This window comes from Cibotium barometz, chromosome 13 (assembly GCF_041138505.1).
Source record: "Cibotium barometz isolate CiBa-2024 chromosome 13, ASM4113850v1, whole genome shotgun sequence".
NCBI lineage: Eukaryota > Viridiplantae > Streptophyta > Polypodiopsida > Cyatheales > Cibotiaceae > Cibotium > Cibotium barometz.
The window spans coordinates 52213369-52240408 of NC_141058.1; the positions used below are offsets into that span (position 1 = coordinate 52213369).

Consider the following 27040-nt stretch of genomic DNA (forward strand, 5'->3'; position numbering starts at 1 on the left):
CCGTCGCATCATCACTCTTTCACACCGAAATGCTCCTTGCCAATCTGATGAAGGGAGAGTTCTCTAAGCCTAGGTGAAGGCAACAAGAGATGAATCTCGCTCAAAAGGTGAGGAATAAAGAGAAAGCTAATGCAAGAAGACAACTTACAACCAATCCTATCCATGCAAGATTTAACTTTTAGGAAATTTCAAATACCATGAGCTTTGCTTTCAATATAGCCCAATGGAATTGGGGTAAAAAATAGCCCTTTTTGATTCCTTGAGTGTACCATGACATTGGGGCTCAACTAGAACATGCTAGACAAAACTTATGTTAAAAGAAAATAGTTGGTGTTTTTTGGGGATTACAAAAGAACTATTAAGTTTTATTGAAGAAATTATCTGTTCATCTCCCTCTAGAAGATAGAGAAGGGGCGTATCTAGAATGCCAAAGTTTTAAGATTCAAAACACCCATTAAATGCAAGTGGTAGAGACCTTTCCGACTTACTTATTTAGTATATTTTTCTTCCAACGAGGCAGAATATTAATTTTTCGAAGAGAACCAAAGTACACATGCCTTGGATACATGCTATCAAATGCTCCCTTCACACCACCCTCACAAGATGCTTCTTTCCTAAACCCAAAAAAGGCTTGCATAGTGTTAAGAGTATGAGAGACTAACATATTAGTGTGGATCTTCATGCAAAAAATGCAGCCCTGGTCTGTCAAGCTGCAACATTGCCACCTTGAAACTCTAGCTAGCTTTTGAGTATAGAGATGTGAGAGAGGAATGATGGATTCTTATTAAGTTGGAGTAATAATGAACTAGCCTCTTGGAGTTGCCATACACGCTGTGTGTATTTCTGATACACAAATTCCCAGTAGATAAAGAGGAGGATAACTAACAATCAGGCCCTACACACTAAAGGTAGAAAGTCAATGCAAAGTAAAATGTAGTGCCCAACTTCACATTTACTATGCAATTGTACAAGCAGCAACAGCTGAGAACACGACATGAGAAGGTTTACTTTGTTGCAAGCTTCTAAAGTACATTGAATATTTACATCCTACAATTAATTACCACAATAATGTTTTATGTTGGAGAAGATCCACAAATGGTAAACAATCTGTAATCTATCATGTGAGAACCTTGATGACCAGACGGCTAGACATCGTAAGAGCTTTGAATATAGCTTTTACTATGAGTGGATTCTTGTATAACCTGCACACACTCCAGACCTTGCAGATTAGTCCTACATCCAAGACATTTATTGTGGCTACAAAACACTTGAACACCTAAGCAATGCATAGCAGAGAGAGCTTGAGGATTACCCCACAGCAGCTGTGGTCCAAGTTGCACTAGTGTAGAGAAACTTGGCAGTGCTCCATAATTTTCTAAGCCTTCCCTTTCTTTCCATCCTTGAAAAAGACATAGATATCACTGCAAAAATAAATATAAATATAAATCATCAAATTTTATAAAAGCAAAAAGGTAGAAGGTTTAGTTAACACAGTAAATGGCCACCATCCTAAACAAAGTGTTCTTTCATAGCTAGTTTGGGGATATGCTAATACCAGTCATTGGCACTAATCATGGGTATATAACACTAGTTGAATATTAGTAAGCTATGAGTTCATGACAGGTGTAGGATATTAAACAGTCATTGGCACTAATCATGGGTTTATAACACTAGTTGAGTATTAGTAAGCTATAAGTTAATGACTGGTGTATAGCGCACATTAAAAGCACCCTGTTTAATAAGTAATGTGACTTCCCCATGGGAACCTAGAACATGCATATGCTATGTCTCAAGCCTAACAACTGAGAGGTGGATCCTCACAATTAAGATTTGGGTTAAGAATCATGGTTGTAACGGTGCAATACCACTTTGCCATGCATGACTTAACTCCAAAATACCAAACAATCGTATCTGCCACACGCGTGCTCTGGCAAGAAGCTTTGATGGCGACCAAGGTGGACTATAGACAAAGAATGTCATGCACATACAAGGATATACATGGTGAAGATAGATCTAAGCTCTTGATCTCTACATGACTAAGACTACTGAACTAGTCTTTATATAGTATCTACGGTAAATCGTATTGTAGGTCGTCCTAAGTATCCAAGGTTAGTCGTATCATTGGCCACCCTACGACTCATCCATGTGTTAGAATAAGAGAAGACCAGCTAGCTATGGAGGCTCATAGATGAAAGCCATGGCTATGGTGTTGAAGTGGACAGTGATAGAGAGAAAAAGAGAGAGAGAGAGAGAGAGAGAGGTATACAACTCAAGAGTGATGTGATAGTTGCTTGATTGATTTTCAATGAAGTACATGTTCCACCCACACATAGTAGAAACAATCTACAAAAGAGCACGTAGGACAAGAGAACACTACAAAGGGTATGTGAACATGGAGTCCTGCTCCTCCCTCCGGCTACTTGCTTCCATAATTGAGCATTAAATCTTATTGATTGCAAGAGTGAAATCTTCAATCCGTCACGATCCCTCACGACAAAAGTCCTCAAGTAGATGCAGGGAATCCTGGAAAAGCTTCCCCTATGGTTCAACTTGAGAAAGGAAGGCTGAAATTAGGATTTTCAACCAAAATACCAGAAATTACAACAAAGGAAAGGACTGTTTTGCTGAATTTTAGTCCTTGGGAGTGTGTAGGAGAGTGAATACAACCTGGAAACACTCTTGGAAGCTTAGAAAACACACTAGCAAGTTTGGATATGGTGTTGGAAAGGAGAAAGTGTAGAAAATACAGCCATAAAGCCTCATGAAGGGAGGCGCCACCTTCTACAAAGAGGAAGAAGAGAGAGATGATGAGATGTCCACCTTGGGTGTCAGGCAAAGAGGGAAAGTGAGTTGGAGTGCAAGCTGGGATGGACACATGGCTGGTTGCTCTCTTTGAACAAAGGGGATAAAGTCTGGGCCGTGGACATTGAGCTTTGTCCACCTCCGGACATCAGTGTATGTAAACACAAGGCTGGTCATAATTTATAAGTGAGTTTTGGTCGCCCAAAACTTAATAAAGTGTGTACACACTCACTCATAAATTAATGCTAGTTCCTATACTTACCACCTATCACATGCCACATAACCATGTTGGCAGACAATTTCTCACACACGATTCACGGGCGGGCATCCCCTTTCGCGTAACTTTCCAAATGCATCACATTCTACACTGAATGGCTTTTGCAAATCCGAAATGATCAACAATAGGGGCGGATAACGAGCGAAAAATGCTTATTCATTAATTAATGAACTAGCGGAACTTCCAAACCTTAGGCAAAAGCCTTGAAGGGTTATAACGGTGAAAAATTGAAATTAGGGAATCGATGAGGAGGAATAGCAACCGATGCCTCTTCATGGAGCAGCGGTCACGGAAGGAGCGGATGGCCTCAATGCCCTCCTTCGGCTTGTTCTGCTTGCAGCATTGGAAATTGCACAATTAGACGATGATTTTCTGCTTTTTTTTTTATTGACTGTGTAGGCGGATTCTGCACGTCGCCTGGTCACGCGGTGGGAGTGGTGCAGGTCAGCCGGAGCGCAGATGTTGTTTGTGGGTCTTTTCTGAAGGACGTGCAGGCCTTCTACAGTTGCCTTGAGGCTGAGCTCGTGGCCCTCGAAGCCTTCCTCGCCTTGTCCAAGCGTCGGCGTCGGATAAAATCCGTTCGGTTTTTCATTCTTGCTCTCGTTTTCTTGCAACTGCTGCGGGCCGGCTGGAAGCTGCAGTGGGAGGCGCAAATCAACATGCTGAAGCAAAGGCGACAGCCGGGTCCGTTTGCAGCCGACACAAAGTCTAACTCCATAGGAATTTTCTTTGGTATATTTAAAAAATATCTGTGGTGACAGAATTTTGATCGGCCTTGTCTCTGTGGAGCTATGATTTTTTCCGAATAGGAGAGTGAATAGGAGAGCGAAGAGGAGAGTGAATAGGAGAGTGAATAGGAGAAGCAATCCATGCAAAGTGCCAAATAACTTGCGGTAGTAAGCGCATAATCCAAGAAAATTGTGGATCTCATTCACCAATCTCAATTCAAGCCAATTCCAAATTGCAGCTTTGAAGGCTAAAATCTGTTCCCAGTTAGCATGTCATCCACATATAGAATGAGCATGATCAAAGTGCCATAATCCTCTTTCACATAGAGCGTGCTCTCTGTTGAACTATTCCGAAATCCCTGGCTAGTCAAGTAAGTATGTATCTTCTCATACCAAGCTCGTGAAGCTTGTTTGAGACCATAAAGTGCTTTTCGAGGCATGCATACTTTGTTTTCTTGACAAGGCATCTCACAACCAATGGGCTGATTCATATAAACCACTTCTTGCAAATTCCCATTGAGAAAAGCTGATTTAATGTCCAACTGAGCACTTTCCATCCATGATGAACAGCCAATGCAACAACACATCTAATTGTGGCCATACGAGAAGTAGGTCCAGCAGTCTCATCATAATCAATAACCTTTTTCATGGCTATCCCGCAGGAGTCACACCCAGTGGTGCATCCATGAACATAATAAAGCACTTGATGTATCATACCAAAATACATGCAGCACATGACACAATGCAGAGTATTTCCCAATGTAATCTCAATGGTACCAAGATCCAATGGCACCAGAATACAAAAATACCTCTACCTCAAAAAGTGTATGCATACATGCACAAACAGAGTTCGATCCATATTTCCATGAACCAAACCAACTCTAGGACTGCTCGCAAGACTTATGTCCTCCATAGAGTTATCCATAGTTGCAGTTACAGTTCCAGGTGCGCGCGACTGTGAACCATACCCAACTTTACCATCTCATGTGTCTAGAACACAAGATCATAGAAGTCCCATAAGCAGATGTACTGTCAGCCTCAGTACCTTCGGGTGAATACAAAGATGTCACCAAGCGACTCCTAGATAACAAATGAGCCTGTCTGTAACAACAAGGGAGCGGAGGTGCTACCCCCCTCTTGAGCATCAGGCAATGCTCCAGACCTATGCTCTGCTGAACCTGAATGAGCCGTAACAAGAGTCGACTCCAACTCATAGGCATCAAGATAAAGCTGCAACTCCTGAGGTGAATCTGCTAAGTCACCCTCCTCCATCCACTTCGCATCCATCAGTGAACCTCCTCCATCCACTTCGTATCCATCAGTGAACAGCTCTTGAACTTCACAGGATAGCGACAGGAAACTTTACCCTGTACCTAATGTGCCAGTATTTGCTCGGGAATAAGAACCTCGTCAAGTTCCTCCACTTCCATCTGAGCCTCATCTGATACATCCTCAGGCACCCAAAACCTGCTTGCACTCCACCCAAGTGGTAAGCACAAGTCCTCGATGAAGCATAGTAGATCACCACTGCTAAACATAGAAAGAAACTATCTTCCGAACCCATGAAGCCTCTATGAAGATACGATCGGTGACAAACTGGCAATGTTTTGCACCATAACACTTCAACTGCTTCTTGTTCCTGGCCGACTACTTCTTATCCTTGGTGTCTTTTCTCCCGAACTTCATCTTCAACTCTTGCTCTTCACCTCATATAGGCAAAGACACAAAATCCTGTCCTGTGTCCTGCACTTCCTTTTCACTTTCCTCATGTTGAAGCTTTTGATGTGACTCTCATGAGACAACCACGAGCTCGCCTCCTTGAGAAAGTCGACGATGTGTCCCGGCAAACGGAACCTTGTAAACCGGCCTTCAGAAAGCAAAGGGCGGTGGAACAAACACTCGCACATAAAACACTTCAACACCATTGAGGACCTAGAAAAGGAAAACGAACACGGGGAGCTAGAGTGCTCCTGCAAACAGTACACGGACACCGATTGGCACCAAATCGCAATGGCGCCCCTTGCGGTATTTCTTTAATTGAATATAAGAGCTTTGATTACAATATAAGGCTGGGAACTCAGCCGTCGCAGTAGAACCCTTTAAGCCTGCAAAGAACTTGCATCTGGCTTCTTGTCCACTCGGCATCCACAAACAAGTCCAGCCATTGTTCACATCGAAAGACTCTCACACATTGAGTCTGCATACAGAAGCTTTCTCCCATGATCAAGGCTGCCACAACCATCCATAGCCTCTCACACTATGAATAGCATCACACCCTGACACATCCAGTGCTTCTGCATCACAACACAGACTCCCAAACTGTCTCTCAAAAGAGAACTCGCATCACAGCACAGCATACAATACAGTTGACACACCTGTACAAACCCTCTCTACCTTCCAAGGGTACTATCCATCTCTGTCATGGATTCCCTGTCCCCTGTCTAATCAGTAGCAAGGCTGTACCAAGCATGTGTCCATTCCTATACCTTCTGCCTGCATGTGACCTATCTCCTGGAGAAACCCACAAACATGTTTCCTCGCCAACAACGGCATACATCTAGTTACCTGTTCCCTCATGAAACATCTGGCAACATAGAGATGCCCATATATGTAGGTCCCACTGTTCCTTTCTAGCAGGAAGAAAACAATCTGCTCCATGAGCACGCAGCCATGCGAACTTGCATCACTTCCATGCCAAGAAACATATTCAAGTGACCTGTACTTGCAGCCCAAAACCCAAGTACATTGCTGAATTTGCAACCGAACAAAAACAGCCCATAAACTGTCCCAAAACAGTCCCGAACCAAAGCATAGAGAAGCTGAAAGTTCCATCAGTTGAACGCCATCGACATGATGTCTATGTTCATGGAAAACCAGTCTCTGTCCACCTTTGTGTCAAGAGAAACCAACCCTTGTCTACTCTTCAGCAGAGGGAGAGAGAGAGAGAGAGAGAGAAAGAGAGAGAAAACAATACTGGCTGTCCCCACATGTACGCCCCTGTTTCTCCTGCAATCCCCCTCTTTCCAAGAGAAACTCTCATGCCCTGTACAGTCCAGCACCTCTGCAGTCCATCCACGTGGAGTCCATGCAGACAGTCTCTTTGCGCCAGCTTTTCACCAGGAAAGGGAAGAGATCTACGCTCTATTCAGCCCTTGCCTGACTGTCTTCTCCTCCACGCAGCCCACCTGAACCTGCAGTCCAGCCCACAAGCAGTCTACTGTACCAGCAGTCATACAGTATGGTACCTGCTGTCGTACTTGCCTGCGCTGCCTGTACCAGCAACCTGTACACGCCTGTACCTGCACAACCAGATCTGCCACATGGACTGTACCTGCACAGCAGCCGTACGCTGCCACGTGGACTGTACCTGCACAGTAGCCGTACACTATACCTGCATAGGCCCTTCCAAGCGCAACCAACATGCATCTTCAGGCGACCAGCCCTCCTCAGCGAAAAAGCACACACTTCCTCCAGAGAGATAGGCGCCTCCTCCTTTTTCTGCCCAACAGCCCCTCTTTTACCAAAAAGCTCACACGTGGCCCCAAAATAGCTTATGGGCCACGTTTTCTTTAATGAAGGGCTTTATAATGACTTTTAAAGGTTTTTACACCTTTTAAGCTAAAATCTCTTTGCCCCCTTTCACACATGGGGTTATCCACACATGGGCTCCCTTTTTGACTCCAACCTGATGCCATTCACACTGTCCACCATGTCCCCGTGCACACCTGCATCTTGTCCAGAGAAAAACACAGGGTCGTGACAGTAGTGGACTGGTCTAAGCTATGAAAGTATGCTGAAAATGCTTATGAATGCTGTGTTACCTTCACCATCTGGCTGGGGCATGTGTGGATAATGCATAGAAGGTTGTAGGCTGCTGTAGGACTGTTGTAGGACTGAAAACGCAAACCTGGACTGCTGTAGGACTGAAAACGCAGAGCTGTAGTGAACTGTACACAGGCCGGCTGTGAGATATGCAGAAAACGCAGATGTGTTTGCTGATTTGGGGCCTGTGGAGGTACTGAATGGCTGCGCCTAAGGACTGTAGGGACTGCTGAGCTGATGTATGGTCTGCTGAACTGCTGCGTTGGAGAGCTAGGGTTGACGGAAGCAAAACGAAGTGCTGCAAGGGCTGGATAAGACTATGGCTACAGGCGGGTATGCTCCTAGGGTTGAGGATATGAGGCGCCTGGATTCTGATGGCTGAATGGGCTTCTAAGTACAATGCTTGTCTATTTATACTAGTTGGGAGTTGGTCAAAGTTGGCTGACTGGTCATAAAGTTATTAAACTTTATGTTATAAAAATGGCATTAAATGCTAATAAATTACTATAAAATATTGAAATAATACCAGATAAATCCTAGTTCATTTCCTAAGGCTTCTGTGATGTTCTAAGTGATGCACAGGCATATGAATGCATGTTATGCAAAATGCAGAGTGCTTTTTGATGCAAACACTAAGGTTTCTATTGACTCTACATGTATGAATGATTCTCTCCAAGTGGGTTAAGGGACTTGATTGATTGACTGACCCGCTAAGGCTGAGGAAGCACTGCTGATGATGAGCTATCTTGTCACCATGCACTGAGTGCAGAGTGCATGTGACATTCCCTCCTGCTTAGCTTGGCGGCAAGTTCATGGCTTCCAAGTAGTGCGCCAACAACTGGGGGTACCCTTAGAAGAACTCCTCGTCTAGCCATACGGCTTTGTGGGTACCTCGATCTCGAAATTTCGTATAGAACTGACGTATTTGTCGACCGGAACCATGCTTCCAACGATGAAGAAGGATCTGCTCGGGCTCGATGACTTCTGCTTCGTCTACCATGTCTGGCTGCTGTTCATCTGAAACATCAGACACTTCTGGACCAACGTATGGTTGTAGCCAAGAAACATAGAAAACATCATGCATTGTCCAACTAGTAGGCAACTTTAACTTCATGGAGACAACACTTAACTTCTTATTTATTGGAATAGGGCCAGAATTACGGAATGAAAGCTTGGGATCATGTTTGTCCACTTGTTTCAAGCTTTGTTTCATGATGTGTTGATAGACCCAATCTCCTTCCTTGAAGTGGATATCTCGTCTAAACTTACTTGCCTGTTTGTGAACTGAATAATGGTTAGGCTCAAAATTGAGGGTCAAACTGGGTTGAGTACCAAACTCTACGGAATCGACATACTGATTTTCCATGTTATTTAAGTCTTTTCTAGAGATGTTGAGAATGGTAGACTCCTGACTTGTTTGGATGCTGGTCTTTCTACTAAGAACATCTGCGAGCAACTGGGTTATGCTGACCAGGGATGTACTTGATCATTCCTCCAACCTGGTGGAAGAGCTGACCCTGTCTAGTGTGCTGAGCACTCCACTAGACACTTGGCATCGTCGGGAGCCACTTAAGTGCTTGGTGGTCTGTGATGACTGTGAAAATGCGTCCATAAGTCACGGGTTTCAAATGTGTGAGAATTGACTGCTGTTCTAGCTTGCCTTTGAAAGTCTTGGAAAGACAAGAGGGAAACTTGCTAAGAGGTTCTGCTAACTGTGGGATACTGGGTGGGAGATCATCCTTCAAAATGTCTGAATGAGGAAGGAGATTTTCCAACTGAGGGACTGAAGAAGATGAGACTGCGGTTATCGATGAGATAGAAGTTGTCTGAGCATAAACTAATGCTCCTTCTGCTCCCTTGCGGATAGCTTGTCGGGCCTGGAGATGAGAAATCATAGGAATGCCAAGAATGCTTCTATCTCCCCAAATCATGACAGGCTCAGGAAAACCTTTAGAGATAATAAAGGTGTCTTGCCCTTAATTAGGAATAGGTTCATATTGACGAAACCACTAGATTCCTAAGATCATGTCACATCCCAAAAGAGGAGAGACAATGAAATCTTGTTGGAATGAGGCCTTTTGAACCTGAAAAGAAATCTGTTGTGCCTGTTGAGAGATGTGGGTGCGGAGACCAGGTGTAAACCCGTCTACCACCAAATGATAGGGCACTAAGGTACAGCTCATGGAGAGAGAGAGAGAGAGAGAGAGAGAGAGAGAGAGAATGTTGCTATAGAGAATAGAGATGATGCATTAGTAAATCTTGTGCAGGATGATGTGAAGGATGAATGGACTTTTCTTACTTGCAGCTATGATGCATCATTAGAGTATATGTCTCTCAGTGTCAATGAAAGACTTGACACATGGTACTTTGACAGTGGTGCTTCTAAACACTTGTTTAAGAAGCTTATGGCGGCCCCTGAAGGAAAAGCGGTTACATGTGCAAACAATTCCTAAGGGAGTTAGTGAGGTGATCCTCACAACAACAGATGACGCAAGACTTGGGTCTTCTACATGTATTGTATGTGCCTGGGATCAACAAGAATTTAATGTCAGTCTCCTCTTCTGCTAAAAGAGGATATGCAATGAACTTTGAGGACGACAGGTGCACAGTTAGAGTCCGAGAGAGTGGCTATGTATTAGTCACATCCGGCTCATTGTACCATGGGTTATACAAGCTTGATAGGTTTGAACTTTGACAGGAGAGAGCATGATGCTCATGTGGTTTCCACTCATGCAAGAGTCAAAATTATGGCATGCCAGGTTTGGGCATGTAAATTATGGCAGTTTGATGTTATTGCAAAAGCATCAAATGGTGTAGGACATGCCACGGGTAGAGATGCCACCAAAGCATGTATGCATAATGGGTAAAATGCACAGAAATGCATTTCTGAAAGATGGATCAACAAGGGCTGTTCGGAAATTACAGCTTGTGCACAGCGATGTGTGTGGTCCTATGCGGATACCATCGATTGGGAAGCATATATACTTTGTAACCTTTATCCTTGAAGGCAAAATCTGATGTATTTGCATGTTTTCAGCATTATGTGGGGCACATGTTGAAATTTAAACAAGTTGCAAAGTGCAGTCCCTTCGTATAGATTGAGGGGGGGAATACATGTCTATTGCTTTCAAAGCCTTTTTGGTAAAAAAGGGCATAGCATCAATGCATGATGCCATACTCTCCTCAACAAGTTGCTGAGAGAAAGAACAAGTCATTAATGAAAGGGCTAGATGCATGGTCAAAGGCAAAGGCTTGCCTCACAAATTTTGGATGGAGGCAATCATGTGTGCTATACATGTTTAGAATAGAAGCCCTACCAAAACATTGAAAACCATAACGCCATATGAGGCTTGGCACGAGAGGAAACCTAAAGTTGATCACCTTAGAGTTTTCAGATGTATTGCTTATGTACATGTACCTTAGCAATTGGGAGCTAAGCTTGATGACAAAGCTACTAAGTGCATATTTGTGGGTTACAACAGTGGCAGTAAAGGGTACCGTCTCTATCATCCTTCCACACACAGTAGAGACGTTTTTGCTGAAAATTCAGACCAGCCATTGACTGAATTTTATGGACAGCCACCTACAGGTCCACATAACATGTTTGAAGGACTTCTCCCATTGGGATTGATGGCACAACATATCAGCCATCAACTTTGCCTATTGGACAGCATCTGGGTGCTCAAAATCAGCCCATAAATGAGCTCATTACACCTCAAAATGTAGAGGAAGTAGTGGAGGAAGAGTAGACAACAACGGAAGAGGTTAGAGTTGTGCCTCGTTGGTTGCCCCGTACCTTACAAGCAAGCTTTCAGCTCCACTTGGTAGCAGTACATGGGCTGGTTCATGCAATGCAAGAGAACATGCAGATGTTGCTTGCATGAGTATTCTTTGTGATGTAGATGAGCCAGATACATTTGCAGAGGCTCGTAAGGATGAGCATTGGATGCAAGCCATGCAAAATGAGATGGATTCTATCCACAAAAACAACACATGGGACTTGGTAGACTTAACTCCTGGCAAAAAATCAATTGGCACAAAGTGGTGGTATAAGTTGAAAAGAAAGGTTGACGGTACCATTGACAGGTACAACGCTAGGCTTGTGGCCTGGATGTAGTGTTTGGATGCATTGAGTGCTTTCATATGCTCATGTTTTACCGTCAGTCGTGGGTCCTGCGGGATGCCCATGGGCGTAAGGCTTGCGAGCAGCCCTTAGACTGTTACTTTGGAGTAGGTAGAGCATTTTGAGGAGCATATTGTTTGCGAATGCATATATGTGTCATGCATATGTGTGCCATATGTAGAATGATGCATGGTTTTGTTTTTGGCTAACACAGTTAACGTGTTTCCATTTGGTTTTAGACTTTTGCTGTAGGTTCTGAAGGAACAAGCAAGAGGACAGTGTGGCTTATTGTGCAGGATGATTGTTCTATCATCCAGATGCATTGGAAGGCCACTGTTTTTGCCATATGGGGTATCTTTGCTCATAAGATGTTTTACTGTGCCATTGAGTGCAATCGAGGACGCTTGCCGCATTTTTCAAGAGGGGGGTATGTCACGACCCTGTGTTTTTCTCTGGACAAGATGCAGGTGTGCACGGGGACATGGTGGACAGTGTGAATGGCATCAGGTTGGAGTCAAAAAGGGAGCCCATGTGTGAATAACCCCATGTGTGAAAGGGGGCAAAGAGATTTTAGCTTAAAAGGTTTAAAAACCTTTAAAAGTCATTATAAAGCCCTTCATTAAAGAAAACGTGGCCCATAAGCTATTTTGGGGCCACGTGTGAGCTTTTTGGTAAAAGAGGGGCTGTTGGGCAGAAAAAGGAGGAGGCGCCTATCTCTCTGGAGGAAGTGTGTGCTTTTTCGCTGAGGAGGGCTGGTCGCCTGAAGATGCATGTTGGCTGCGCTTGGAAGGGCCTGTGCAGGTATAGTGTACGGCTGCTGTGCAGGTACAGTCCACGTGGCAGCGTACGGCTGCTGTGCAGGTACAGTCCACGTGGCAGATCTGGTTGTGCAGGTACAGGCGTGTACAGGTTGCTGGTACAGGCAGCGCAGGCAAGTACGACAGCAGGTACCATACTGTATGACTGCTGGTACAGTAGACTGCTTGTGGGCTGGACTGCAGGTTCAGGTGGGCTGCGTGGAGGAGAAGACAGTCGGGCAGGGGCTGAATAGAGTGTAGATCTCTTCCCTTTCCTGGTGAAAAGCTGGCGCAAAGAGACTGTCTGCATGGACTCCACGTGGATGGACTGCAGAGGTGCTGGACTGTACAGGGCATGAGAGTTTCTCTTGGAAAGAGGGGGATTGCAGGAGAAACAGGGGCGTACATGTGGGGACAGCCAGTATTGTTTTCTCTCTCTTTCTCTCTCTCTCTCTCCCTCTGCTGAAGAGTAGACAAGGGTTGGTTTCTCTTGACACAAAGGTGGACAGAGACTGGTTTTCCATGAACATAGACATCATGTCGATGGCGTTCAACTGATGGAACTTTCAGCTTCTCTCTGCTTTGGTTCGGGACTGTTTTGGGACAGTTTATGGGCTGTTTTTGTTCGGTTGCAAATTCAGCAATGTACTTGGGTTTTGGGCTGCAAGTGCAGGTCACTTGAATATGTTTCTTGGCATGGAAGTGATGCAAGTTCGCATGGCTGCGTGCTCATGGAGCAGATTGTTTTCTTCCTGCTAGAAAGGAACAGTGGGACCTACATATATGGGCATCTCTATGTTGCCAGATGTTTCATGAGGGAACAGGTAACTAGATGTATGCCGTTGTTGGCGAGGAAACATGTTTGTGGGTTTCTCCAGGAGATAGGTCACATGCAGGCAGAAGGTATAGGAATGGACACATGCTTGGTACAGCCTTGCTACTGATTAGACAGGGGACAGGGAATCCATGACAGAGATGGATAGTACCCTTGGAAGGTAGAGAGGGTTTGTACAGGTGTGTCAACTGTATTGTATGCTGTGCTGTGATGCGAGTTCTCTTTTGAGAGAGTTTGGGAGTCTGTGTTGTGATGCAGAAGCACTGGATGTGTCAGGGTGTGATGCTGTTCATAGTGTGAGAGGCTATGGATGGTTGTGGCAGCCTTGATCATGGGAGAAAGCTTCTGTATGCAGACTCAATGTGTGAGAGTCTTTCGATGTGAACAATGGCTGGACTTGTTTGTGGATGCCGAGTGGACAAGAAGCCAGATGCAGGTTCTTTGCAGGCTTGAAGGGTTCTACTGCGACGGCTGAGTTCCCAGCCTTATATTGTAATCAAAGCTCTTATATTCAATTAAAGAAATACTGCAAGGGGCGCCACTGCGATTTGGGGCCAATCGGTGTCCGTGTACTATTTGCAGCACTCTAGCTCCCCGTGTTCGTTTTCCTTTTCTAGGTCCTCAATGGTGTTGAAGTGTTTTATGTGCGACCGCCCTTTGCTTTCTGAAGGCCGGTTTACAACTACAGTCGCTTCTCAGCCTCAAGTGTGCAGCCCTTCCTCATACCCTTGGGAAGAGTGCAGAGGCTCGAGATCAGTTCATTGTGGTGTTTTTACAACTGTGTACAGTTCAACCAGGCTTCCGATCCTCCGAGATCTTACGTTTGGCTTATCTACAGTCCAGAGTCATTCTCTCTAAAGTAATAAAGCAAATACTATCTCGGTAACGGGATAGGGGGCCCTTCAGTGGGTAATTCGGGACCCCATACGGTGTACAGTTCTCATCTCTCTCTCTCTCATATCTCTTTAAAGTTTGAAGTCATTAAAGTGGATTGCTAAACTCGCGAAACTCAGGATACAGAAGACGGTGTGAGCATTTGTGTGACAGGATCCTCCAATACGAAGACTTCCGCTGCATGTTACACTCCCAACTCTTGATCTTGAAAGGACACTCTCTGCTCATCATTCTCCATCGCCTCAGGACAGCAGCCCACTCTCTGCTCATCATTCACCTATCGACATCAGGACAGCAACCCTCTCTACCCACCATCATTCGACATTGGGGCAGCAGCCCTCTCTGCTCATCATCACATTGACTTGAGACAGCAGCCCTCTCTGCTCATCATCACCTGACGACATCAGGACAGCAGCTCTTCACCACCTACCTCGTGACGGCAGCACACCATCTGCCCAGGACAGCAGCCCTCTCTGCTCCTAAGATCTGCGTTACTCTTGCAGGCACTCAAAGTCTCCTCACGTCTGAGGGCCTTTTGTACAAGATTACGCTCACCATCATACATACACTCATTCATCCATTTTATGCTGTGTTGATTTGCTCTGATTTCTCCTACATCTGGTCCTTTTGCCCTCACATGTCAGGCATCACCACCATCACTCTGAAAAGGGATTTGTTCGGTATTTCGCAGTTAGTTGGTGTGAACACGTGTGAAGAGCCCTTTTTTGGTTTTGGTCAAAAGATAAGGCTTGATCCCTATAAAAGCATGGACTTGGGCGGTTCTAGTAACATTGAGCATCATTTAAGTTGCGCAATTTTTCCTCTTGTTTCCTATCACAACTCTCTCTCTCTCTCTCTCTCTCTCTCTCTCTCTCTCTCTCTCTCTCTCTTTGTGCAACAACTTGTCATTGCTTGAACCTCCATCTCTCTCTTTGCACATGCTCCAGCATGGCACCATGACTACTAACAACGATCAATTTGTAACTTATAGAAGGGAAGGGGCTTATCTGAAGCTTTCTAACATGTATTACCAGCCCTTCCAAATTATCAAGAGGATAAATGAGGTTTAGTTTTTTATTAAATCTGTCAAATCATTGGAAGATCCATAACGTTTATCATAAAAACCTCTTAAGAAAGTTTGAAGGCCATTAGCAACCGAACCAGACTTAAAGGATCTACTAAAAGAATTTGCAACCATTGCAACTTTTTTCACAAGAAACGGAAGCTCTCTGGAGACCACCTCCGAGGGTATTACCTCATGGAGTTCAAGAACTATCCTACCATTGAATGGTTGGGCAAAGAATACTTTAAGGAGTATCCCAAACTCCTTAAAGCATATCTCGAGGCTTTTCAATTGCAACAATTGTCTAGAAAGGCATGGGCGAGGAGGGGGAAAAGGAATGAACAAGGGTGTGCAGAGAGGGGCGGGGGGCAGGGGGTGAGGGGAGGTGAAACCGATCCCGTCAAGTGGGAAGACTCCGTTGGACATCCACACGCTTCATAGCACAACTTTAAAACCACAAATTTGAAATCAACTACTTAATACAACTTGAAATTGAAATAAAATGAAATGGAAAGATGGACACCAGCACTGGGGCCGGAACGGGCAGACAATACCAAACAAATAGGCTTGAAGTCAAAATTCGATGTAGATGCTCGAAGCAGAACGACCACTAGTGTGGTCCAATCTCTACGGTCCTATGCTTTCACTAGACTCCGCGGAGAGCGCCTCACTGGTGTTCCGAGACCACGCACAAATAGGCGCTCTCGTACTAACACCTGGCTCTCCCGATCTCAACACCTTTGGACCGAGGTTCTCCAATAGAGCTTGGACTACCCGGCACCGAACGGGTGTTGGCCGTATAGGGAGTCGGGAATCCCTTATCAGATTTAACACAAAATACTTTACTTAAATCTGAAATTCACTTACTTGTGGATGGCAGATGGAAATCCAATACCCATGTGTGCAGTTACTTAAGAGAAACACCAGTTGTAGCCACTTGAAGACGGAAGACGCCGCCTATGGAAAGGAAGTGCAACCTCTTGTTGTATAGGACACAGCTTGCCTTCCTGTGGAAGAGGAAGCGTAGCTTGTCTTGTTACAGCCCACTGGAGAGGGAGAAGTCGCTAGTTTGCAGAGTATTGTCGCCAGCCGCTTAGGTGTAGGAACACAACAGCTTGAGAAAGAATTCACAGACGCCTTCTGTGGTTGGCAGTACAGTCTATAAGGATGCTTGACTGAAAGTGCACACACAGTCCATGTAGCCGCCTGGCTGGAGAAATATACGCAGTAGCCTGCAGGATAGGCAGTGCAGCGCCTGGCTGAAGAAGTACACAGCTACCTGTGGAATAGACAGCCTGGGCAGCATACAGGCGACTGGATGAACAGCAGCGCAGCAGTCTTGTACAGTCGCTGCCTGAATATATTGATACACAGCAGCCTGGGAAGGAGTAGAGTCGCCGCATGAATTGAGGCAGCCGCCTGTAGGAAAACATGCGCAGCCAGTTCAGCAGTTGGCTCGTGTATGTGCGCAGCCTGAAGGAGCGAAGAGATGGTCACCGGTCGTTTCTTTCTTCCTACGAAGGTGGTCGCCTCTTTTTTTATGAGTTTTGGAGTGGAGTTCAACCTTAGTGTTGGCTGGCTCCCCACGATTTGCATGTGGGTGGCCAGTTCTAAGGTGGGTTGGGTAGGTGACCCACCCACACACACACACTTTAAGTGGGGCTCCCCACCTTGGCCCCTAAGTGGGTGCCCAAAGGGGGTGCCCACTTTTAAGTGAGTGTGAACAATTGACATTATAAAACAAAGGTTAAAATATGAAATATTAAAATAACATGTGCAATATACTTACCACCTGTTCACATGCACCGAAACTCGTCAGAATACAGAGCAGACTTCACGACTCACTGGCAGGCGTCCCCGCTCAATAAGTAACACGTCAAGCAAGCAAACACAAAAATACAAGTCATGTGAAAACAGTTTCAAACATGCAGAACATGTGTGCATGTGCAAAAAGTAACATGGACATATCTCCCGTTCATGGAACAAGTACAAAATATCTGTCGGCACAAAAACTGGCACGACGTAAAACATAAAAACCCGGTCTTCCTATGGAGTGACAGTCCCATAGGTAAGACACAGTTCCAGGCACGAGTCTCCCTATGGTGTGACAGTCCCATAGGCAAAACACGGCACAAATACTGGCTCTTCCATGGCGTGACAATCCCATGGGTCGAACACAGTCCAGGTCATACACGGGTGGCACCAATTTGGCTCCCGTCCATACGACACCATCCTGCTAACACACGGGTGGCACCAGTCTGGCTCCCGTCGATGTCAGCAAAATGATGGCATGATGCCTTGGTCCAGGACTTGATCTAAGTACAAGCTTTGAAACGGGAGATTGACCAACTCAATGTGTGCAATTTGCATGGGTTTGGATGTGTGAAAATGATGAGTTTGAATGATATTTGAACAATGCTTGCTTGAGATGTGTGTCTAGTTCAATGTGCCACACATTCCCAGAACTAAGCCTATTGAACAGTGTGCTTGAAATGTTGCTAACATGTCTTGTGGGCTTTTGGCAAGAAATAAGCATGCCTTTAAACACTTGATACATTGAACAATGAAGCTTTTTGCAGGCCCACACTTCATTTAAACGAGAACGCACAGGTTATAAGCCAAGCATCGCCCGTCTTCATAAAACCCAAAGTGGGCAGCCCTGGAATTGCGACCCTTTCTCCCCCTCTTGCATGCAAGCAGCCACGACCACCTTGATCCATCCTTCCCATCTTCAACTCTCTGCATGGTTAACCTCCTACCATCTCCCATGCACCTTGATTTGGCTGAACAGAGACCTCAGCTATTGCCCTGAATTTGGCTGTATATTAACCCTAACTACAGCCTAACCGCTGCTCATGATCAGACTGTACAGTACAGTGCGTACACCCGCCCTTGTTCACTTATATGATGTTGCTCCTACTGATAAAGGAGCATAATGCAGAAGCAAAACATAGGAGAGAGGGACAGTGGCAAAGAGAGAGGGACATCAGACAATGAACATCATATTATGTAGCAAGAGGCTTTTACAAAGGCAATACAAGTCATCAGCAGATGGTGTACAGCATAATGTGAAGATCCTGTACATTGCCCAAAATTGACTTGGGTCTCCTAGGAAGTGCGGGAACAAAAAGATATACTTTCAACATCGATAAGAATTTGTTTTGTTGATTTCATTTGGAAAATCAACTTGTACTCCTTTGAAATAATATAAATTATCTCAAGTAAGGAATCAGCCCATTTTGGTTTGAGTGTGGCATCAACTTTCTTTTCTATGGAAATCCCCTGTGATTGTGTTGTAATTGGTTTCAGTTTTTGATTGAGATAATAGTTAAGTGGTTCCAAGGAACTTGTTTTGGGTTACAGATTTCAACATTAATTATCCTTTTGATTGAGATAATAGTTAAGTGGTTCCAAGGAACTTGTTTTGGGTTACAGATTTCAACATTAATTATCCTTTTGAGTCATTATAAAGGTATCATGGGATTATGAACACGCATATTATGATTGAGCCAAAGCCTATATTAGTGATTCAAATGGATTTGTAACAAATAAAGAACCATTGAACTAGATCACGTGTAGGTCAAGCTCTAGCCATGCACTCGTTGGATCTGGTGATATGGAACACCTCAGGCTCCAGAGTTGAAACAGGTAACTACATCCTCAAGGCTTGCTTTGATCCATGAAAGCCCTCAAAAGCGCTCCTAAACACACAAGCAAACAAGACCAATCGAAAGGTTTGCTTGCAATCTCTCCACCAACTCAGCCATTAATCGACTGACCTGTGCACCTCACCCAAGCACCACCGTTTCATACCACCAATGCCCACTCTCTGAGTATCTCGTCACACGGTGCTAGACCTAGGCCTGACTGGGTCCTGGATCCTCCCACCTCAGGCTGCCTGATTATGTGCAATCCATTCACTTGTAAAGGTCACTTGAAAAGGCGTTAAGCACCTGCTTTAGATAAAGCATACTGTAGGTTCTTCCACATTGGACATCTGCCCAAGGGACATTCGGCCTAACCTCAGTACAAAAGCCAACATCATTTTGGCCTTTTACGCTCACTACAAGCATGTTTGGTAAGAAATTACACATGAGAATTGGCGTTAGGCAACCCTGGCATGTGTACTTGCTGCTGAACTGCCAATTAGATCTCTTTATAAACAAGCATGGAGAAGTAGCAAACCCAAAATTAGAGCTCCATAGTGTAACACTCTGGAGTCTCAATAGTGCTACTTTAAGTATCTCTTTAACCTTTTATGTTCATAGAAAAAAAAACACATGTTAAAATGCAATTCCTTGCGCATTGAACTTGAAATATAAAACTCCTAGACTTACCCTCTTGCACCTGCTTCGGAGACATTTTCTGTCAAAAAAAGGGCCAATAATTTGTAAGATAATACCTCTTGTAACAAAAGCTTGGAAGTACGCCTTTTTTTTTTAAGCACACCTTTGCATTTGGATTGGAGACAATAAGTTTGGCAACAAAAGTTGCTACACCCTCAATGACGTCATCTTGATTGACAATGATGTAGCTGCCGTTATCTAGGCCATCAAGCTCCTCTTTCCCTTCGGTTTCAAACAAGTCATCGGTTACCCATACCCACGAACTAGAATCCTCAGGTTTCACATCACCTTCTGCAAGTCCATAAAAGTAAGCTACTAAGCATGCATCAGACAATAGCTTGTAGATGAAAGGGCGAGGGGCCAGGATCGTATAGCCCCAAGGAGATTGAGGTGCATTTGACATGTTATTTTCCTAGAATAGAAGCGTACAACACTAGAGTAGAGTAACAAAGGTTGAGCCTGATAGAAAAACCAACCCCCATCTTTTGTGGCCATCTTCATAGAATCATCAAAATCATCATGCATGCCCTTCAGCCTTTCTAGAAATGCGGGAGAATCCACTTTCTTCTGAAGCTGCTCATACAACTGTTTCAAACATAGGAGCGTTAGATTCCCCTGCCTACAAAAACCATCAAACGCATAAATGTCACTAAGAAAACAAAAAAGAAAGACTGACTTACATCTGAAGGGCAGACATCATCCTGTATGATGGAGGGTGCAGTAGCATTTGGAGGGCTCGCGTGCCCGTTTTGCACTTCATGCAGCACTTTCTGAAGCTCTTCGAGAGCGGCTTTGAGGCGGTGATTCTCACATCGTTCCTGGGCGAGCTGCCCCTCCAGCTTGACGCAGTCCTCCCAGGAAGCGGCCGCCGCATCATGGTGGGCATGGTCCCTGTGCTTCTCTATGGCCGTCCACGCCGCATCCACAACCCCGACAGCAGCCTCTACCACTTCAAGAGGGTTGGCATGAGGATTTTTTATCACCATGGCCTCAGAAAATTTTCCCTAATTTGCGTTTCGTATCAGATGTGTTGACCTAAAAAGCTTCAACCTCTTTGCAGACTTTCTCTCTTACGAAGAGCAAACCCATTACAGAGCCATCCAAAACCTTAAAAAATATCATATACTAACCCTAAATTTTACCGTACCCGCTAACGCACGAGTTCTTCTTCCAATTCTGCGCCGAAGGTTTCGGCCCAAACTCGTCGAAGATACGGCGTCGATTCATCCAAACCCTTGAAAAGCTTGATAATCTTTCCCCAGCGCCTTGCACTAATATACCATCGAGTCGATCAACACTCCATGGCTTACATTGCTGTGCAACCGACGACCTCGGAAACATATAATAATATATTGGAATATATACAGGAACGACTCTTATTATTTGTCAAGTATTTTTATGATTGCGTTTAATGTAAAATTATTTTAAGAAAAAGGAATAAACCACTTAGGCTTGGGAGAGTGGAGAAGAAAGCCATCTCTTCTCTCTCTCTATATTATCTCAAGGAAGAAATTATTTTAAGCCCAAGAGTCCATCCCACGCAAGGGTTTGGAAGGGAGGGTGAGATTTCGTTGATTTTAGTAGAGAATGGGAAAAATCTGACTAGAAACCACGTAGGAGCAAGGCTTAATGCTCGCCTCAGCCACCATATAGTCCTTCGAACTCACCCCCAAACCAGCTACATCCTTGGAGAACCTCCCCCACAGTAAGACCCGATGTCCCATACCAATAGGCCCACTAGGTGCCCGTGTCTAGCCTCAAGCCTGACCCCATGCTAGTGTTCTCCTATCCTACGTGTAACATACTTCCCCCCTTAAGGACCATTGATGTCCTCAGCAATGAAGCCGAGGAACTGGGCTTTGAGATTCCTCACATATTCCCATGTAGCCTCCCTCTCAGACCTTCCCCTCCATTTAATCAAGTACTCATCGTAAGGAGAATGTCGTGAATGCTTAGTACGTTGATCCAAAACCACTTTGGGTTTGTGGGGAATATATGTAGTCCATTCTTCCTGAATAGGAACCATCATATCGAAATCATGTAATCGTCTAGTGACATGAAAGATGGACGAACCGTAATCTCTCAAGAAAGTTCTAGGCGGTACGCAACATCACTTATCTTCCTTTCGATTCCCAAATGGACTGCAAAACCTTGAAGACAACTTGTAATATTTTCTTGTACGCATAGTACTAGAGTCTTTAGGTATCCTCAAGTACAGCCAAGTAGCAACATGAAAACTATGGGATATCTGTTTTTGTGGCATAAGTCTAAGCTCGATACTAAGTTATCATTACACTCTCCTTGGTAAGGTTAAGCATCTCTTACATATCCTGCAAGAAATCTATGGCTTATCGATCTTGGTAAGGTTAAGCATCTCTTACATATCCTGCAAGAAATCTATGGCTTATCGATCTTGGATTTTACTTAATCCAATAGCAATCGATGAATAAGGTTAAAAATCGTACATAAGCATCAAAGGATTGAAGCATGTTATCGAATGCTTATTACTATTGTACACGAATTTAAGTTGTGGAAGGTACCTTTCCCACTCTGATTTTTGTTTTAAAACAAAGGTCCGTAACATATCTTCCAAAATCTAATTAGTTCTTTTAGTTTGACATACTTAGCCTAGTTTCCAATTCCCAGCCTAAGACATACTTAGCCTAGTTTCCAGTTTAGCGAATAACTCTCGCCAAAATCGTGCAACAAACAAGGCATTAATCTCAGGAATCTGACAAAGTGCATCTACAATCCAGTTGCTAGATCCTTTACGATATTATATGTCGAGATCGAACTCTTGCATATAAGAATATGGCACAACGGAAAGAGAGATAGCAAGACAAAGCACAATAGACAATGCAATAGATACACAACGGAAAGAGAGATAGCAAGACAAAGCACAATAGACAATGCAATAGATACACAATGGAGAGAATTTATAATTCTGATTATACCAAAGAGGTACAAGTGATGGTGCTGTCCACCCGTGCGCTCTCAAGTAGAGCTTAGATGGCGATCTAGACAGACTCTGGATGAAGTATGTACGAGGTGTAGAAGGGGGTGGATACTCACAAGCATTGGATACCTTAGCTCATGGCAACCATATCCATATATACTACTGTAGTTGGTGTGGTAGACGCATATACAATGAGGGCAGTTACACTGCATAGACACGGTCACCACGCGCGTATCAAGAACGCGGCCCACTGACCAGTGCCCACTAATGATGGACCTAGTATCTGAGGGAATATTCCTCATACCGTCACCAGGGGGCTACTAGCCCCCCTGGGACCCCCCCAACCGAGGCAATGCCCCGGACCCCAGCTAACGCTCGTACCCCTAACCATCTCCTAACCATCATCAATGGTCACAATAATGACCCCATCGGCGTCTAGAAGCCGGGGTTCCCACTAAAGACATATGCACCATGGCTACTCCTCATAATGGGGGCCTAACAAATGTGCATTATACATCAAAGTGAGGTACATGCTGAGAGGCGGGAATTGAGTGTATACTAACATTACATGCATCCCACCCCTTGGTCACAAATGTACTTCAAGGAATGATGATCGATCCATGCAACAAACTTCGAACCATAGAAATAGTGTCTCCACTTCTTCAAGGCATGATTGACTATGTGAGGAGGACCACCACCCTCTATATCTATCAAGGCATGAACGACTATGTGAGGACCACCACCCTCTATATCTATCAAGTATAACTTCAACAAAAGATTCGATCGAGGGTAAAGAGTCTCACCTAGGGGCCTCATACAACAATGGCCTAGCGCTCAGCTATCTAGAAACACACTTTACGTAGTTGCACTAGAAAATCCTTACACTAGGAAAATGTGTATGACCTCCAGATACATCTCCCTCGTAATTCTCACAAGTAAGAGGCAATTGGCAGCTCCCTGAACTCAACGTCTTACTCCTTGATTATCAAGATGACAGTCTTGACACATTCCGACTAACATTCCTACATCCTAATAATCTAGTTCCCTAGTTTTAGCCCATGTTTTTTAGTTTCTCAAACAATTTTTGGTTTCATTTGAAAAGCACCTACATGCTTTGGTTTCATTTGAAAAGCACCCGCATGGTTTGGTCCGCATGCGGGTGCTTTGGTTTCATTTGAAAAGCACCCGCATGCTTGGGTCCACATTACCACCCACTTTCCAATGGTTTATCCTTTATATCTGCTCCTCCTACCAGATCCATAGACTTAGTCTAGACCCCATCCAATCCTAATGAGCCTAGCTTGCCACCCTACCACTAGGCCTATGGAGCCAATGTAACTCCTAGTGTAACTCACACACTAGTCTAGACCCCATCCAATCCCAATGAGCCTAGCTTGCCACCCTACCACTAGGCCTATGGAGCCAATGTAACTCCTAGTGTAACTCACACACTTGTAAAAAACAAAGAAAGACAGAGCTCACACACGTACCTCCACGCTTTCTTAAAACTTAATAATTTTCTTAACATCTGAACATTGTTCAAACACATTAGAAAATAACACTACATATCAATGCATCACAATCTATCAAATACCTCCTAACACCACGATCGTGATCCTCATACTAGGAAGGTATGCACTACTGAGCTTGAACACTCTGGGACCACTATGTCACCAATGAGGAGCCCACAAGTCTCACACCCAGTTCCTACAATCATGCAAAATCACACGGAGCCACAGTCATACCACTCCCAAGGCATGAACACTCCAACCAACCAACACAGAGGAGCTCATAAGTGATTGACACTCAGGTCCAAGTCCCCAGACACCCCTGCCCAATACAACAGGAGCCACCTCTTGATGAGAGTTCATGAACTTGCTTTTGGAGCTATTCATTTTCTTGCCTTTGTTGATCTTTTTAGGTATCCATATTTGCTTTAGCTAGCTTGTGGACATAGTCCATAGCTCTAATGATATATCATGCTTGCATGCTTTTCGTTGCCGGGCTAAAGAGTCTAACAAAATCCAACTGCCATTTGGCAAATGGTCTCTAATGGCGGTGGACATAATAGGTTGTAAAGGCATTATGTCTCTTTATTGAGGGATTGTGAAGCGTTGACACTTATCACATCATTTGACATATTCCATGGCATCGTCAAAGAGTGTTGGGCCACCACAATCCTGCATAGAGGACTTTCTAAGCAGTGATTTCACCCCCAAAGTGTCCTCCAGTGACTCTAGCATGAGCTCATTCAAGAATATCCTCGCACACAGAGAGTTTTAAGACATTGTCCTTTCCTTTTTTGTAAAGTTGCCCCGAGATGAGCATGTATGGGGTTGCGGTCTTAACCAATCATCTCTTTCTTTTAAAGGACATGGGCTCAAGAACTCAATAATTTCATCACTCCATCTTGGCACTAATCTTATTTGGAATAGGGGAGCGTCTAGAAGATTGTCTTTCACTCTTGTTGGTGATTCTCTACTCAAGATTCTTGACAGATAGTGGTCAACTCTGACATGGGGGGGCAGAGAGGATTACTCTCAAGGCTCTCACTTCTTCCTTATGTTTGGGCCTTATTGAAGGCACGTTGACTATGGTCATCAGCTTGACACATCAAAATCGATGTACGAAGGCATGGTCTCTAAGGAGTTACATTTTGAATTTTGCAACGCCCATGCCCAATCGGTGAGGTTTCTTTTTGCAACACCCATGCCTAATCGTCGATGATGTTTTCTTTTTGAATTTTACAACACCAATGCCCAATCGTTGAGGTTTCCTTTTGAAATTTATCCCAATATGGATTCTCCAAGTATAAGTTGCCTTCATGAATCATTCGCTCCCTCAAGATATGGTCATGTAGTGCTCTCAGGTTCTCACCGTGCTCCAGCTCTAACGGCTTGTCATGGTTTTCCTTCTCAATTTCTTATTCTTTCAGATCTTCTTGAGTTTTCAACGTTTCTCTTGAGTGGTTATTTAGTGGGGTAGATCTTTTCATGAACCTTCACTAGAGACCCTTCCTTCATGGGATGCTTCGAAGACTGGCTCTAATGGAAATTTTTTAAGTATCTTTGGTGGAATCAAGGAGATTGGCCCAGTAGTAGGCACTTCTATTTCTAGTTGGATCTGCTTTGTTTCACCACTTCCGATCGTTATTCAATCTTATGATCTCGTTTCTTGGGTTAGGGTTTGTCATACTTTGTTCTTGGTTTGTAACGCCCTTTTGTAACGCCCTTCCACTACCTTCTTGGCCATTTTCAAGAGTTCATCCTTTTTGTCTATTAGGATTGATTCATCAATACTTTCCGTCCCTCATTCTTCATCTAAAGTGATTTGAATCAGAGGTTCCGAAACATTTTCAATCTCAGTGTACCTTGGATTATCCATAGGATTATTGATTTATTTATGTCTCTCATCCTTGTGGGCTTATGACGCTCTCTGGGCTTTCTCCCTAAGTTCTTATGTTCTATTCATGTGATAACTGGCTCATCGGGGTTTCCCATTCCCCACTCTTCTTCTTGGGTAATTTGGGTAGAGAAATAATCTAGAACGTCCTCAATCTCTAAGTAGCTTGGTAGGTCCTTGGGGTCCTTCTCCTTCATTCTCTTTACCACCTCATAACTTTGGGAAGTTCTTGGCTCAAATATTTCAGATATAGACTCGTTTGGCATTGCTTTGTGCCTCCTTTGTTATTGGCCCTACAATTTCTTTCCCTTTTTTGCTTTTCGGGTATTCTAATGCGATGAAGTTATGGATAGGATAGCTTGCTCTCGTAATTGCATGGCTTGGGCCCTTGTCACCACGTTCAATTGTATTTCTTTTTCATCGTCATCAGAGGATGATGCACGACACAACACTTACAATTCCCAACCTTGCTCTGCTGTTGGCAGCAATGATGTACTCATCATTGAAATAGTTTGAGTTGTTGGTTTAAGAGGGAAGTCCCTAGCATTAATTAAGTGATTAATGCCACACTTTGTACACCATCTGTCTAGAGGTGGTGGGTTAGTAGTAGCTGCTTCTAGATTCATTCTCATTGGGCAGTTGGCCACTTTGTGAGGGACTTGACATCTAAAGTGGGCTAGTGGAGCTTGCCTTAACCTTGTAGGAGTATTTCCTAGCAGGGTCGTTCGAGGAGGTAACACTGGAGGTGGGACCTTCATGTCCCTATAAGGATTCCTAACTGTATCGAATAGAGTAGCATCTAGTAATTCATCATCAACACCAATGGGGTAGCTTCCTCGACATCTAGTTTGCCAGTACATGTTGTGATCCTTTTCTCACTGTGACTGTAGAGTTAAACTCTATCAATAGCAACAACCAACATGTAATTCAGCCTATCATGCAAGGCTTATTGACCAAATATAACAAATCTTTTCTCATTGTAACTCTAAAGCAAA

The 27040-nt window shown here is 44.2% G+C and overlaps 1 protein-coding gene across 3 annotated transcripts; it reads right to left on the reverse strand.

Moving 5' to 3' along the window:
- Positions 1–784: 784 nt before the first annotated feature.
- On the reverse strand, positions 785–21020 carry LOC147632815 (uncharacterized). Of its 3 annotated transcripts, none has more exons than XM_086807699.1 (7): positions 20835–21020; positions 20368–20691; positions 20164–20272; positions 19791–19978; positions 19679–19706; positions 1313–1421; positions 785–1202 (listed from the first exon to the last, which is right to left on the reverse strand). In XM_086807699.1, the coding sequence occupies exons 2-7, from the start codon at positions 20671–20673 to the stop codon at positions 1118–1120; spliced, it is 825 nt and encodes a 274-aa protein (XP_086663825.1). In that variant the 5' UTR covers positions 20674–20691; positions 20835–21020; the 3' UTR covers positions 785–1117. The 3 variants fall into 3 exon arrangements, with proteins under 3 accessions (XP_086663825.1, XP_086663827.1, XP_086663826.1); XM_086807701.1 differs by having other exon boundaries at positions 19791–19909; positions 20835–21005; XM_086807700.1 differs by having other exon boundaries at positions 20818–21005.
- Positions 21021–27040: the final 6020 nt, after the last annotated feature.